General features: G+C 38.2%; 1 protein-coding gene across 4 annotated transcripts in view; it reads left to right on the top strand.

The window, feature by feature from the left end:
• Positions 1 to 17,241, top strand: part of ZNF407 (zinc finger protein 407) — a 481,488-nt gene that overhangs the window by 33,826 nt on the left and 430,421 nt on the right. For all 4 annotated transcript variants that reach the window (XM_050941753.1, XM_050941754.1, XM_050941756.1 and 1 more), the window contains exon 2: positions 11,522 to 16,393. In XM_050941753.1, the coding sequence (XP_050797710.1) occupies positions 11,581 to 16,393 (4,813 nt within the window). In that variant the 5' untranslated portion in view covers positions 11,522 to 11,580. The remainder of the gene's footprint in view (positions 1 to 11,521; positions 16,394 to 17,241) is intronic.

The following is a 17,241-nucleotide window of genomic DNA, read 5'->3' as shown; positions in this document are numbered from 1 at the left end:
TTGGTAGATAGGAAGATTAACCTAAATAATCTGTACAGAAATCCCTGGAATCCCATAAGATTAGGTCCCTAATCCATGAACTATTGGAACTCATTTACAAAACTTTTCTTAAACATTACATGAATATATTGTCTTACACTATATGATTAGAATGCATAATCTCTATTCTATGATGAGATATCTTTTAGCTATAATGTATCTTAATTAAAACTATCTTTAGATAGGTTCTTTCCTCAGAAAACATTTTATCAAAAAATCCGATTTAAATAAAAAAATGCAATTTTTTAATTCTATTTTAAAAAAATCATTGATTTTTATCTACCCTGCTCAGAATGCAATCTACTTGACCACCATTACTTTAGAGATGATATTGAAAAAGCTGTATATTTTACTTGCCCATCAGAAAATATTGCTCTCACCAAGTAAATAAGAAAGTAGAATTGTTCAAGGTTCATTTTAACCCATTGGTTGCCATGGTATAAGAAACATTTTTAATATTAGTGCTTTGCTAACATTTCCCCTGGAAACAGAGTGGTAGGTAGTGGAAATAAAAATACACCATGCATGGAATAGGGGGCAGATCCAGACCTATCCTTGGACGATTCTGTACACAGAAAAACTAATATATGACTACTAAGGGCATTTTTCATATTCCAGGGTGCCCAGTTCGCTAGACTCCCTACATGCTGCTGCATAGTGGGGATTCTGGGTGAGGGACAGACCAGGGGAGAGACAGGGGCAAGGCTAGTGGATTCACAGGTACATGGATCCATCAGCTCTTTCTCCCTGTTTGGTGGACACTCCAACCTTATGCTGAAATAGCCACTCTGTGACTTGAGGCAGAGGATTCTTTTTGCCTTGATCTTTGCTTGGTTCTTTGGTTATGTACTGGGGAGATAATTTGGTGATAAGCTGTTAGTTGAGGTATATAAATAATGTAATACACCTTTACCCCGATATAATGCAACCCGATATAACACAAATTTGGATATAATGTGGTAAAGCAGCACTCCGGGGGGGTGGAGGGGGAGAGAGGTCTGTGCAGTCCGGTGGATCAAAGCAAGTTCAATATAACGCAGTTTCACCTATAATGCGGTAAGATTTTTTGGCTCCCGAGGACAGCGTTATATTGGGGTAGAGGTGTATTATGTCGCTATTACGTAGTGCACTTGAAAAATAATGAAAAGATTTAGTACTGAATTCCCAATTATTTACAGAAAGGTGGTAAGAAAGAAGTTGATTGTTTTGGATAACAAAATGAAGCTGCCTCATTTCATGTTTTTTCCGGTTAATAAAGAATGGTGTTTGTTCTCAACACACCTGGTCCTGCAACTGTAGTGCATGCATATTTCCCACCGGGGTAATGAGAGTTTTAATTGCTGATTGAGTCCCTGATTCAGCAAGGCAGTCAAGCATGCTTAACTTTAGGCATATGAGTAATCTCTTTTGAAATTAGGCACATGCTTAAATACTTTGCTAAAAACGGGGGATACCTAAGTTTTAGTGGCTGACTGAGTCACAAATATTAGCACATTAAAACAATTTTGCCTGGGAAAGAGAGACTGTTACTGTTTCCTGCCTGTCAACGTAGAACCTGGCGAATATCATACCAGATTTCAGTTGTAAAATTTTGAACTTTTTACAGTACAAAACCAGATAACTTTACCAGATGTTTGGTGACTTGGAATGAAACAAGGGTTTGTTCACTGGAACTTTGAAAGTAAGCAGGCCATTATGGGGGAAGTCAAGCTTTGCACACAGCCATCAATAGTTTAAATCTTGGTCACAATCGTCTGAGATTACAAGGAAGCAATTCTCTGCTGCAAGGGAGATGAGAGGATTAAAGTGACTTCTTGCATCTACTGTGAGAAATAATCAATGAGAAGTGTCGTGGTTTGGTGTGCTGCTCTTGCACTGCATGCCAACGATCTATCAAATATGTATCCCAAATGTGTATCCTTGTTCTTTTTACTGGATCCTAGTGAGTAGTACTAATTGTGTTTGTTAAAGCAGGACCTGTTGGAAAGAAGTATAAGGATTACGGAGAACTGAAGGCTGCTGTTTCTGTTTTACTGAAGTCTTTAAAGGAACTAATATGTGTTCTTTGGGCAAAAATTTGAAACAGCATCTCTTCTATTGGATAAAAGAGGATGCAACACATGTTTAAAAATTTCCAAGTATATTAAAAAGTAAGGTGGCCATCTCCTCCAATCACGATCCTCCCATTTTTTGAGTTAGGCTGAGAAATCAAGAATGAAAGCAAATTTTGTGGGTCAGATAACTTATAGAGCTGAATTAAAACATATTAAATAACAATAAAATACAAGTGGATTCATTGTTGAAAAAAAATTGACCATTTAGAATAAGATGGCCACAACTGTTGCCTAAAATATGTATTTACATATTTTGATACATATGTTCATCAGCTTTTATTTTAGTGAAAGTATTTGCTCAAGAAATATGGAAAATAGCAATATATTACTTTTCGAAATGCTCCTTTGTAGATGAAGTGCAATGGAATATTAGGCTTCCTGTGAAAATGGCCACCAGGTGTCATCAGAATGCTTTTATTTTTATTAATTTGCCATTGCTCTTTAAATGTGTTTGAACATTTTGGTTTTTTACTTGGAAACTCTTTCAAGCTACCACACAAGTATTCTAAATGGAATGTGTTACCTGCTTCAGTGGAAATGTCATACAGCTCTTTCAACTGAGATATTTGAATAGGTTAGTGGCAAAAGAAATACAGGAAACATAATAAAACAGGGTGTCTGTGTATCCTCATACGTGGTATATGTTACATGTTATTCTTTTCATCAAATGGCTATTGAAAAGATGGAAATAGAGAGTTAAGTGATATAGGCCTAGTCTACATTAGAAAAGCTGCTCTGTAGTAACTCCATATAACAAACATATGATTGTCATCATGTCACTTTTGGTGTTTGTATTCTCAGACTAGATAAAACTGATTTTTAAAGACATATGAGAGATTTTATTTTTGCCCCTTTATGACATCCCTACAGGGCAGAGTTAAGATTATTTGGGTGTCCTAACTGTACATTTCCAAACTTTTACGAGCTTGGATTCTTTTAAAATTTAATCTTAACTCTGAATTTCCTGGGATAATTACAACATTTCTGTAAAAGCAGCAAAGAGTCCTGTGGCACCTTATAGACTAACAGACGTATTGGAGCATGAACTTTCATCGTGAGCTTCCGACAAAGTGGGGATTCACCCACGAAAGCTCATGCTCCAATACGTCTGTTAGTGTGTAAGGTGCCACAGGACTCTTTGCTGCTTTTAGAGATCCAGACTAACACGGCTACCCCTCTGATACTTAACATTTCTGTAATGCATTTTACCCTAAATTATTATAATGTACTCTCAAGCTTAACTCCATCCTAGTGTAATTTTGACTTGGAACTTTTCTAGGTACATATATAGCTCTCTTTACAATATTTACTGAGCAATGAGTGGCTAGACAAAGCCTGATATTTGTAATGTGACAAGCAGAAAAAAATCTTAAACAAATTAAAATCTTTATACTTCATAAAGAAGCAAAAAAGTTTATGCCTTTTTTTTTCCATTGCAATATACGTGGTTCCAACTGCTGCTCCCCTGCTATACCTCTGATTGGCTCATCTAGAAAGTAAGTGCGTAGTTGTCTACATCAAAGATGGAGCTGGGCGTTAAGCTCAGAGAAGACATGTTCTACCCCTTCTCCCTCTGCTGGAGGTGTTAGCTTTCTGCATCTGTTTAAGAAGTGTTAATGGGCAGGTGCAACCTAGGACAGCATCAAGGAGACTTCTTGTTCCTGATTACTTCCATATCATCAAAGAGCTGCTTGTGCTTTAAACTAACTGTTTGCAAACCAAACCAACACAAGATTGTTCACTCTACCTTTCAAGCTTCATTTTGGGAAAAAGTGAAAAAAATCCTGGAATCCTTGCAAGAATGACAACTTCAGGACAATCTTCTAGAAAAGTTATATTCCTCTCAATTAAAGAGGAACAGAGCTGGGGACTCAAGGACAGATCATGCAGAAAAGGAATCTAAAAGATAGTTTGCCAGGAACAGCAATTTTAACATGTTTTTTGGCAGTGAAAAGTAAAAATTAAGACATAATCTAGAGCCACGCTATATTTTTCAAGCAATCAGCCTGATATTTATGGATGCACTCATGCTCAAATCACAAGCATAGGATGAAGAGAGAACTTCATAGTATGCATGATCCAATACCAATATAGATTAATGGGTTCTAAAAACTATAGCAGAAAGGGACATTCAGACTTATCCCAGACACTTTAATTAATTTGTTTGTTCCTCCTCTGTTAATCAGGCCAAAATGGTCAGAACCCTGAACAATTTGGGACCATTGGATGAATCAAGGTTTTTAGAGCAGTACCACAAGAACAAAGAAGGCATGGTATTTGGAGAGTTCACAAAAGAACAAGTCTCTTTGCTCACTACTAGAATTGAAAAGTGTAAACTTCCCTGCGATGTTAAAATCTTCTGCATGGAATCAGTAAGACCATTGCATTTCAGGTGGTAATAATACCTAGTGATTTTCATTCATAGATCTCAGAATACTTTAGAAGGGAGGTAAGACTATGTTTCTTGCATCTGCAACAGGCACACTTGCACACTCCCATTTCCATTTTCAGCTCATCAGTATGTCCTAGAGCTGGTCAAAATTCTTCAAAATTTCACAATTTAGAAAGGGAAAAATCTTCTTAAAATGTTTTTGCTGTTTTGCAGCCAGCTATTGAGCCAGTGAAAACTTCCAAATTAAGAAATTATTGGAGTAAAATGTTTTCAACAATTTTTTTCCTCTTTGGGATGGGGACCAGCTCTGTGTTCTCCAATTCTCCATTTTGGAGCGTTACTTCCAATACCAAAGTCTTCTGTTAAGTTTAGATAGGGCCCTGAGGCCCTTTTACCAACATAACGATAATCCTCAGAGCAGCACTTGGAGAAGTAGGGACTATATGTTCATCTGTACTTCAAAGACAGTCTTTTCAGAGTCAAATCAGTCAGTAGCTAGTACTACATGTATCAGCATTTGATCTGCCTAATATAATATGGATTGATTATGAACAGGAAGAAGACTTCCCTCTACCCCACACAGTGTTTAGTTTCCTCAGGGGCCCACTTCATCTCAAATTAAGGGAGAGTATTTTTGTTTATGGATAAAAATAATACTTCTGGAACCCCATCTCAGCTGTTATTATTTGAAGGTACCTTCAGGTGCTGGGATTAAAGGCATTGAGCAAGTAAGTCGTCTCTTCAGTGCGCTCCATATGAGGCCACTATAGCTATTTCTGCTGCCTACTGGTAGGTGGAATTGGTAAACAGAGACTGCTAAAGTTGTCAGTGTGACTCATATTGTTTCTCTGGTTATTCGTGAAGTTTTTGTTTTTTTAACACTAAGGAATGCACCTTTGATGCATTGGAGTCGTAGGGTCTAACCACTAATGCTAGGCCTGTGGTTTACTTGGAGAGGCAGTGCCTCAGTGACAAAGGTTGCTGGCAAAAACAAAATTGTCAAAATATTGCCCAAAGATGGATGGTGAGACCGACCCTTATATGGTTCTTCTAATACAGGCTCCATTGTAAGGGTTAATGTGTTGCAAATAAAGATGTATATGTGTGTCAGATAATACCAGAGGTGCTGAGAACAATGCCTGTCTTCATTCCATTTGAACCAAGAAATCACGTTTTCACTATTCATCAGTGTAAAGAATAGTAAGGAAGTCATGTTACAGTAGGGACATCAGGAGAGACCTCTAAATTTACTTAGGATGAAGTACTTTAGGAGTTTAGAGGGTGCTCATTTGGCATGATGGATTCATGCTGAGACAAGTGTCATCCAGATCAACTTTGTCTAGGTTAAGGAGCTAATTAGGAGAATCTTATTTCAGTGGCAAAGAGGTTCCAGATTCTGTTGAATCCCATTCTGTTGGATACATGATTCCATTGAAAGGAATGATTGGTTAGAAAGCACTGAGGTATTTTTACTGAAAATATGCAAAGGAGCTCCTGGATGTCAATATAGACCTTTGCCACATACTATACATTGAACATTCAGGCCTCATCTGATACTGTGAGATGCTAATTTGCTCCTTGGGTACTGTTTTTGAAAGACCTGAGCATCGAGACTTAGTACAGAAAAATGAAAAGGCAGGGAGAAATTTAATCCCTGTAACTATGCTTTCTTCAGGTTCTTCTATATAAGTACAGAGTCCTTCCCTTAAACGTTGGCATATGCCTCTGAAAAGTAAATAAAAATGTATTAAGCATCGAGTTAAGGAACTTTGTTATTCCTTACAGATTTAAGGTTAATTATTAAGTTAATTGCTTGTCCCTTTGATCTTAACTTAAAATTATTGCTTTCTAAATTTCATCTGAGGAATGGGAAATGGCATGTCTCTTTTAATTACACTAATGGGAATCTTAGCTGTACTGTCTCCATCTACTGGCAGAGAGGAACTATAGCCTACTATTTGGACTGGCATAGAAAAATTTGAAAAAAGAGAACTATGAGGTGAAATATTTCCCCTCTTTTCATCAGGGCAAGACTTCCTAACCCCAAATAACTGACTGTTTACTCAAGTTCAGCAGACACAACATCCATAGCAATAGATATATACGGAAAGTATTGCAGGAAGAGCGCAAGAATTTGTGTGATTAGCCTGTCGGAAATGGTGATGGAGGTTCAGTAAGTGGCTCTTTTTCTTCTGAGTATGTACTGAGCCAGTACTTAAGTATGGCTGCTGGATGATCTCTTTCAAATGCGACTTTTAAACTAAGATCCTGAGCATCTGTTGTTAAAGATCCTACAGAACTTTTGCAAGACTAGTGTTATTCACCATTGTATACTAGTCAAATTTATTAAATTACAAATATGTAATATACAATTGGAAAATTTATATATAGTATGTATATGTGTGTGTGTGTATATACACACACACACACACACACACATATTTCCAGGGTTTTTGTGTGTATATACGTATCTGTGCAATAATGATGTGATATATGCAGGTGTGCCTTTTGCAGATTCAAGAAAAGTACTTTGCCTCCTTTGTAAAGTATGTTGAGATCTATGGATGAAATCACTATGTAAGAGCTAGGTTATTATTACCACCAGAGTTACTGAGCATAATGATTCCCTGCACTGATGTTCAGAGCAGTACATACTCTTTTTAGAATCCCATAATTGATAACAAACTGTCACAAGTAACCTTAAAATGCCTTTTTAATTAATCAGACGAAATTCCCAAACAAAAGAATTTGTTAATCTGAAGTTAATGTGGTAGATTTATTTCTTGGACATATCCTTAAGAATTTAATCAAACGTTCTTGAGTTATATGAGCATTTAAAAATTGTATGTTCTATGTTTTTTTTTAAATAAATTTCTTTGATTAGAACAGCTTCATTTTGAACATTAAACATGACATGAGGAGCAGTTGTTGTTTGATAGAATTTGGTTTTAAAGTAACAAATGTTGAAAGTTTGATAGTTGTGTACTGAATATGTGCTTAATCATGGCAAAGCTTTCATTGATGACAGTGGTGCAGTATCAGGATCTGTATGCATACTAACAGAATAGGATAGTTTCCTTACTAATTTAAAACCAAATTAAGGTCTTCTGTAATGTTGCACTTGAGATATTTGTTCATTCTCATAACTTCAAGTGATTCCAGAGGACTTTAGACTAAGGTGAAGAGAGTGGGGCGAGAACCACAGAAGCTGGAACGGGCATCCTTTAGACCTACAGATCTCAGAATTATACAGTTAGTTTTTATACACTCTGAAGAACTTGGAACTTTGATGATATTGCGCAGTGACCTCTACCTACCTACCTGATATTGTGCAATGACCCCTACCTACCTGCTCGGCCGCTGAGCTCCTGGCCTGGGAGGCTAGCCCCTGGCCCCTCTCCTGCCATCTCCCTCTCCACCGCCGGCGCAATGCTCTGGGCGGCTGAGCTGTCAGCTCCTGAGGCAGTGCATCTGCAGAGCCCAGCCTGACCCGGTGCTCTGTGCTGCAGGTGGTGCGGCTGTAGCGCTGCCAGCCACTGGTGCTCCAAGCAGTAAGGAAGCAGGGAGCGGGGAGGGGGGGTGGATAGAGGGCAGGGGAGTTTGGGGTGTGGGGTGGTGGTCAGGGGGTGGGGGTACAGATAGAGGTTGGGGTGGTCGGCGGGGGGGAACGAGGTTGAATGGGGGCAAGGGTCCGGGGGGGCAGTCAGGAAGGAGGGGGGGTTGGATGGGGCGGCAGGGGGCAGTGAGTGGGGTGGTTGGATGGGGCAAGGGTCCTGGGGGAGGCCATCAGGAGTAAGAGGAGGGGTTGGATGGGGCAGCAGGAATCCAGGGGCAGTCAGGGACAGGGAGCGGGAGTGTGGGGAAGGGGAAGGAGCATGGGTCCCAGAGGAGCCGTCAGGGAACAGGGAGGGTTGGATGGGGCAGGAGTCCCAGGGGAGCGCAGATAGGAGGTGGGGGCTGGGCCACAACCCCCACCCCTAACTGGCCCTAACAATTTACGAAACACGATGCGGCCCTCAGGCCAAAAAGTTTTCCTTCTCCTGACCTACAATAATGATCTTTCTTCCAATGTGAAAATGGTCAGAAAAATGGCTCTTTAAAAATGGGACCTTGTTATTCTGTAGATATGCACCCTGCATATATTTCCAAGTATTACTTGCTAACTTTTACTGATAAAAATAAGTTTACTTTTGTCAGTGCTACAGAGCCAATGCTGTTACAGGACAGTGAACATTAAAAATGCTTTAAGACCCCCAATTCATCCCAAACTCTTCAATATATCTTAATTTTAAGTATGTGTTTAAATCTCATTGACCTCAACAGAACTACTTGTTAAGTTATGCACATGCTTTGATTAATCATCAAGTTCCAGAATCTTTGCTACTGATGGTGAGGCATGAACCAGAGAAGGTGCAGCTTGCCTTTCAAATCTCAGGTTGAATTTGCTCTGGTGACAGCTTATATATATACTTTGCAATCTGATTATATTTGAAATGTATTCATTGAGTGCTGTACAGAGTCACTCTTCAGAGTTAACCTCACATTCAGGGTTCAGTCCTCAGCTGGTGAAAATTGATGCAGCTCTTTTTGAAGATACTGGAGATATACTGATGTACACCAACTGATGATCTGGCCATGACTTTTCAAGTTCTGACCCATGCAGTAGTTTCCAAAATGTTAAACCTACTGGTTGTATTAGGAAAGAAAATTTATAAATCATAGGAATCAGGAAAGGACAGTTAAAGAGCCAGTATCTGGAAACATGAAACAGCAGTACTAGTCTGGAAGTATTTGATAGCTGGTTTTAGAAACTAGGCAGGGCTGGGCCTGATCAGTAGTTGAGCATAATTAGAGTTAAACATGTGTCCTGTAGAATACATGTAACTTTTGTGCATGGAGTTGCTTTTAGGCCTTACATAATTGACTATTAATAGAAAATCAGGGTGGATGAGGTAATATCTTTTACTGGATCAACTTCTGTTGGTGAGAGACAAGCTTCTGAGCCACACAGAGCTGAAGAAGAAGAGAAGTGTGTAAGCTTGAAAGCTTGTCTCTCACCAACAGAAGTTGACCCAGAGAAGATATTATCTCACCCACCTTGTGTTTCTAATACCATGGGATCGACACAGCTACAGCTACACTGCTTACATATTAATAGAACAAACAGATTCTCTAGCTTCATTTGTAGCCCAGCTGAGTTCAATATTTGGTTGGAATGTATTCCTTCGAAATAAGGATAATTCTTATTTGCTAATTACACATTTGGATAGCTTACTGTACACCAGTGTTTCCCAAACTTGGGACGCCGCTTATGTAGGGAAAGCCTCCGGCCTGCGCCACTTCCAGCAGCTCCCATTGGCCTGGAGCGGCGAACTGTGGCCAATCAGAGCTGCGATCAGCCAGTCCTGCGGAGGCAGCAGGTAAACAAACTGGCCCGTCCCGTCAGGGGCTTTCCCTACACAAGCGACATCTGAAATTTGGGAAACACTGCTGTACACTATTATCTGGATCAACTTTGGAATTATTTATTGCTATCAGAATGCACATATGGTTATGGTCAGGGGCCCATGCATTTAGTGGAAACTGAACCAAAATTTGGCAGCTCACTAACACTGGCTTCAGTGGCAAATTGGTGTTTCTGTGGTAGCATAAGGTAAATAGAAAAACATAGCTTTGTATTGAATTATATATTTAAAATGGAGTTTTCAATCAAATCATATTAACTTTATTGCTTTAATTTTTATTTTAATATATACTGCAGGTTTGGAACGTTTTTTCTTTTTATTACACACACACCAAAATGAGAGATTTCCACAGAATTTGTTCAGGGGGCAGTTGGAGGATTCTGTATCTGGAATGGATCTGCCTTGTTTTGACACGGCGAGGAGGATATCACTGGGCTGTTGGGGAAGAGTTGTATCGATAGTTGTTAGTGGAAAGTTGGTTTTTGGCTGCTGGACTGGAGGTTTTGGTTTCTGTAGTGGTGGAGGGGTTTGGGTTTTTTTGAGAGAAAGCACAAGTTTTTTCTTTCCTTCCCCTCTGACACATCTGTTACTTGTTTTTCTCCCACTGGAAAGTGTGTCCTATTGTTAACTTGTTCCCTTGGAAATGACAGGTGGTTTTAGTGGTAGCATTTTGGCAATCACATGGCTTCATTTCCTCTATCATATTCTCTTCCTCTCATCCTGTGGCATTGGATGTGGGCAGAGGAAGGAAAGAGAAGTGTATACTGGTAAAGCTTAAAAGATGATATTTAGCCAAATCCTTCTTCATCCAACAGGTCTTAATCACCGTCAGTTCTGTCATTAGAGCTTTTGGGGTTAGTCAGCTTTTTTATTCTGAAATCGCTAGTTCTGGAAAAGGTGGGTTATCTATTGTCCTCTTTGCTGAAGGCTATAGTAACTTAGAGTGCTATGTCAAGGCTGCCAGAAATAAAGATCAGACTTCAAACTTGAGTGCCCAAGTATGGACAACTAAATCTTTATTTATACATATAAGTAAAAGTAGCCTAATTTTCAGGAGTGCTAAGCACTTGCATCTCTCGTTGCACAATACGACTTACGGCTAAATTGTGTAACCCTTTCTTATTTTTGAGCACTTGCTCAAACAAATAGTCCTACTGAAGCCAGTGATTTTACTCAAAATAAGTGCTCACCAGAATGAGTAGAGGCTCTACAGTCTGGCTTTAAAGCATGGCCATTTTATTTAGATGCCTATATGTGAATTTGATTTAAGTGCTATAACTTTAGGATTGTCTCTCTTACCAAAAGAAAGTGGTCCAGTAAAAGATATTACCTCACCCACCTTGTCTCTAGTTTTAGGCAGCCCTTTTGACAATGCTGGCCAATACCTTTAATTATGGCTGTCCCCATGACACTTTAGATCAGATTGTTGTTAGTCTATACCTGGGGTTTTAGAAAATTACGTTTGTTTTATGTGAGTGCAAAAGACTAATTACAAAACTTTTATTTTATAGGTACTAGTACAGCCAAATGAGCTACTCCTGATACTAGAACTGTGCTGCCTTCATGAAAAATGGATGCAGAGGAAACTCAGAAGAGTGATGAAGTTGATGGGAGTTTACAAACTGATCTGACAGAAAATTCAATGAAAAATGTTTCAGTAGAAAATGCTGAATGTGATTCCTTATCTAACCAGGAAACAAGGTCCTTATCTGATGGAGTGCATAGGAGCCTTGAGAAGAAAGGAGAAGAGAATGGCAAAAACAAAAGGGCATTATTAGGATCAACTAGCCTAGAAATTACTGAAGGGGACCAATTTGAAAATGAACCTATCTCAAAAAGAATAAAGCTGGATTTTTCAAAACATACTAAAGGCAGTGAAGGCAAATCACTCAAACTCACAGTTAGGCAGGAGTCAATTACAGAAACAGATAATATAATAGATGGAGCCATAAAAAAGGTAGCAATGAATGACTGTGTCAGTGGTGACACGCTTCTTTCAAATTCCTCGTGTCCACATTGTGATTTCAAAGCTGTCGATGCTTCTGCACTGAAAATTCATTTGGAAAGTAAAGATTCACAAGAAGTTCCATCTGCTGTTCCTGAATGTACTTTCCAAGTGGAAGAAATTAGTGTTAGCTGTACAGTTGGCAATATAGATAAAGTTCTTAAGTGCAAAACTTGTGATCAGTTTTTTCACTCTTACCCTGATTTGGAAAAACATATTCAAGAAAGCCACTCAAAACAACCCAAAGAGCATATGTGTCCCCACTGTACTTACAAAGCAGAATGCAGTTTAGCTTTACAAACACATATCAAGCAGGCTCATGGACAATCAATGTTTTGCTGTGATCTCTGTGGTTTTCAGTGTGGTGAGGAGAATCTCCTACATTCTCATTTCCTTGGCAAGACACACCTTCGGCGTCAAAATCTTGCTGCACGAGGAGGATTTGTACAGAGATTGACAAAAAGAAACGTTCATAAAAAGCAGTATACGGCAGTCAAAAAGAAGAAAGTGAGAGCAAAATCTGGTCCCTATAAATCAAAGACAAGAACTGCTGATTCAAAAGATTTAAATGCTAGCAATAATCTGAAGGATTCAAAAGTAAGCTTTTCTAAACAAAGTGATGGCAGTGAACTTCTTGTTGAAACGATAACATCTAAAAATATTTCCACTGAAAAATCAGAAACTGTTACAGAGGAAAAAGAGTTTTCCTTCAATGTAGAAGAAACTCATGAACTCCAGACTGAAAAGCTAGAAATATCAGGGTCCTCAGAAGAAAATTTGAACAAACAAGAGCCCACCAGAAGTACGCAAAAGATAATTGGCAGTTTAAACACAACAAGGAGATTTGATAGATCAGGACATAAGAGAAATATTTTATCACTAAGAACTTCTTTCAGACAAAGTGGCTCTTTTAGATTTAAAAAGCAGGTTAAAGGAAGATATAGTTTGCTGAGCGTTAGTAAAAGAGGCAAACCCAAATCTCATCAAACGCAGGTGAAACACAACTTCAGGACCCAGCTTAAATCAAGTAATTTAATGCCCAAATCGCCTAAAGAGTTAGAAATGGATGATGATGATGATGACATTAACAGTAAGTGTAAGGCTACCTCAGAAATACAGGCTCTGAGTCAAGACAGGACAAATACCAGTTCTCCTAGCACTACAAAAACTGAGGATTCTCAGATGAAACCTGTTGCTGACAACAAAGTTCAACATACTTGCGTTTACTGTGGTATTGTTTTTCAGAACAGAAAAGGTTTGGAAATTCATGTTATAAAACATCATACAAAAGAAATGCATTTTCATTGTCAAACATGTAACTATTCATGTGCAATCAGGGGGGACTTTGAACAACACTGTCAGAGTAATAAACATCAAATGGGGGGTTGTAATTTTAATTGTCATCTTTGTTCATTTATTTGTTTGAATGATACAAGCCTTGGAACTCACATGAGTGAAGAGCATAATATGCCCCATAATTGTATTATTTGCAATCTGTATTTTCTAACTGAGGAAGAATTGATAGATCATAAAACAACTGAGAAGCATATTAGTTTATTGGCTCAACAAAATACTTCTCAAACAATTAGCACTGATTTGTCTCTGCAAACTGCAGCTTATACTACACTGGAATCAAATAATAATCTCAAAAAAATTGTAGATGAAATAGAAGTGACTATGGAGGATGAGCCCCCAAAGCCCTGCATGTTAAATCATGGAAATGAATTAAAGCATTCTGTTCTCAATAAAACCCAATTTCAATGTAAAAAGTGTTTTTATAAAACAAGATCCTCCACAGTTCTTACAAGACACATAAAACTTCGACATGCACAGGAATATCATTTTCTTTGCAAAGCATGTAACCTTTATTCACTGAGCAAAGAAGGAATGGAAAAGCATATTAAAAGAAGCAAGCACCTTGAAAATGCCAGGAAAAACAATATTGGTTTACGGTTTGAGGAATGTATTGAAAGAGTATGTGTAGATGCAAGTGATGTTAAAAAGGTAATGGAGCCTTCCACTTCTGGCAATGTAAGGACTGAATTAGATAAAGAAAGTTTACAGGCACCATCCTCTACTGTGGATCACACATCCACAAATAAAGAACTGATTCCATCAGGTGAAATTACCAAAGACAGTGAGTTAGTTTTGGCCAATGCACCAAAGAGAGGGAGACCCAAAGGCACCATTTCTAGGACATGCACCCATTGCGGTCTTTTGGCCTCCAGTGTTACCAACTTGACTGTACATATTAGACGAAAGCACAGTCACCAGTACAGCTATTTGTGTAAAGTTTGCAATTATTATACTGTAACCAAAGGTGACATGGAACGTCATTGTGCTACCAAGAAACATAAAGGTCGTGTTGAAATGGAAGCTAATGGAAAACAAAACACAGAGGTAGTTGTTTGCCCAGAAGGAGGTAATCTTGAATCCATTAGCAAGAAGGTCAACAGCCCAATGGATATTTTGAATGAACATGTTGAGGATGATAGCCAGTCATCGGATTTGGATACTTCAGTCTTAGAAAATCAGGAAGAAGACCAGGGAAACTCCATTGAGGTAGAAGTTGACAATGTATCTCAACTCCCAGATCTGCAGTATACTAAGAACCCTATAAATATAAAACAGCACGTATTTATGGAGCCAAGTAATGTTACTCAAGATGGTGACTCATGTTTTCAGAGAAGAGTTACAGGTGCAAATGACAATAAATGTGTACACTGTGAGTTTGTTGCTCATTCATCTTCTTCTCTAGAGCTGCATGTAAAACGGAAGCATACTAAAGAATTTGAATACTACTGCATGGCTTGTGATTACTATGCTGTTACTCGTCGAGAGATGAGTAGGCACGCAGCAACAGAGAAGCATAAAATTAAAAGACAATCTTATGTTTGTTCTTCCTTTGGAGAGGAAGCAGATATAATAGATATTGCCAAAGAAACCTCTGTTATATCTCCAAAGGATCATCAGCAAGACAGAGAAGAATTTCAGACAGTTTCAGATGAAACAAAGTATGTCAACAATGCTAAAACTCAGGACGATCAAACTCTGAAAAGCTTAGCTGACTGTACTGTTTTAGATGGAAATACATCTTCAGAAATTTCTAAACAAGAAATAGGAGTTGAAATTGAGGAGGAATCTAGTGGAGGAGAAAATCCCCTTTATGAAGTCTTCCAACAAACATCTCAAAAAGATGAAGTTAAACTTAGTGAGATGATACCTCTTAAAGAAGTAGTCATTTGCGATTTGCAGAAAAATGGGCAAGAACCAATCAATTCAAATTTCCATTGCACTGTAGAAAATCAAAATGTTTCAAATGACATGAATGCCCCAAATTTGGAGTCCCAAAAAAGTGGGAAAACTTTAGAAGAAAACAGAGAGAACCTTGAAAACGAGTATAAAAATACTGAAGTTCTTGAAGAAGAATTACTAACAGAAAGTTCTCCACATGTGCCAGCACTTCCAGAAACATATAATTTAACAGAGCAGTCAAATCTTGATGAAAACATTAGAAATACTGTTCAAAATGTACATAGCTTAGAGGGTGACAGAAGCTTCAGAAGGGATCCTACTGTAGAGGAGGAGGAAGCCCTTATGGAGGCAAAACATGAAGCAGAGGTAACTATAAACAGCATTTGGGAGGCAGATGGCTCAACAGCTGAAGGCATGCAAGAAACTAGTAATGAGGCTTTGGGAACTGTTATCAGCACTGATGATAAAGGAAAGGCAATGCAAAATTTTGGCCAGTTTGATTCTTCTATAGTAAGATTAAAAAGCCATCAAGATGGAGAGTCCACTGACCACTCTGATGAAGGACAGATGTCAGGTGGAATGAAAGTTAGTGAGATAACTGTAAAAATAGATAGCTTACAAGGTGGTGGGAAAAAGAAGAAATCTGAAGGAAATCCCCTTGGGGAATCGACACGTATTCGTTGTGATGACTGTGGTTTTTTAGCAGATGGTTTAAGTGGACTAAATGTTCACATAGCCATGAAGCATCCTTCAAAAGAGAAACATTTTCATTGTTTACTCTGTGGAAAATCATTTTACACAGAAAGCAACCTTCACCAACACTTGGCTAGTGCTGGTCATATGAGAAATGAACAGGCAAGTGTGGAAGAGCTACCAGAAGGAGGCGCCACCTTTAAATGTGTTAAGTGCACTGAGCCCTTTGATTCTGAACAGAATTTGTTTCTTCATATTAAAGAACAACATGAAGAATTACTTCGGGAGGTGAATAAGTACATTGTGGAAGACACTGAGCAGATCAACCGAGAAAGAGAGGAAAATCAAGGCAATGTGTGCAAGTATTGTGGCAAGATGTGCAGAAGTAGCAATTCCATGGCCTTCCTAGCTCACATTCGAACCCATACAGGTATGTAAGCATAAAATTTGCAGCCAATATCTTTCGACAGAAGTGGATTATGATCTATCTTTCCTCTGCATCTGCCATACTTTTCCTTATTAATCTCTTTAATGTTTCAGATAATCCAGAATTCATATAGCATTGTGAATGTGTGATGTCTCCTGAGCCATTGATGAAATTCAAAAGTATCTATGTGACAGGAACTATGGTGGTCAGAAGGCAGGAAACTCGGAGGGTTTCTTGTAATTTCCTTAGGAGTGCTTCAGTGTGATTACCATATTGCCTTTAAAAAATCATAAGAATTTTTTCCTTATTCCAGGTTTTAATAATTAATTGGTTCTTATGTTATTACTATACAGCACTTTGGGTTTTAGAGAACACATTAGCAGTTCTTCGTAACTTGTCTCCCTTATAGTTGCTAAAAGTTTCAAAATTGTTTACTTTATATGAATTAAAAGTTACACTTTTACATTTAATGCTTCACTGACAGTCATTTGATATTGCATCATTCCTTGATAAATATATATATTAAGAAACAAAATTTTCTCATAGAAAATAAATTATTAAAAATTGGAAATAGTTTTTAGAAGATGGTATGTAATATCAATGTGGTACACATGGATATAGCACCTGCTTTAGTTTATGTGCTGTATCACACTTTCCATTCCTTTTTATGTTCAATTTTAAGTGGAAAATTTAAAAACATTTTTGCAGAAAATGCATAAGCTGTAGTTCTAAATTTATGTAAAAATTCACTGCTATGTTTCTATAAACCTGCCATGCATTCTTTATTTTAAATAGACAGCTTTTCTAAATCACTGAGCTCTGCTTAGACAAGTGGTGTCTCCATGGTTGAA

The sequence above is a fragment of the Gopherus flavomarginatus genome, chromosome 2 (genome assembly GCF_025201925.1).
Source record: "Gopherus flavomarginatus isolate rGopFla2 chromosome 2, rGopFla2.mat.asm, whole genome shotgun sequence".
NCBI classification, from domain to species: Eukaryota; Metazoa; Chordata; order Testudines; family Testudinidae; genus Gopherus; species Gopherus flavomarginatus.
This window is presented reverse-complemented; position numbering and strand designations above follow the sequence as displayed.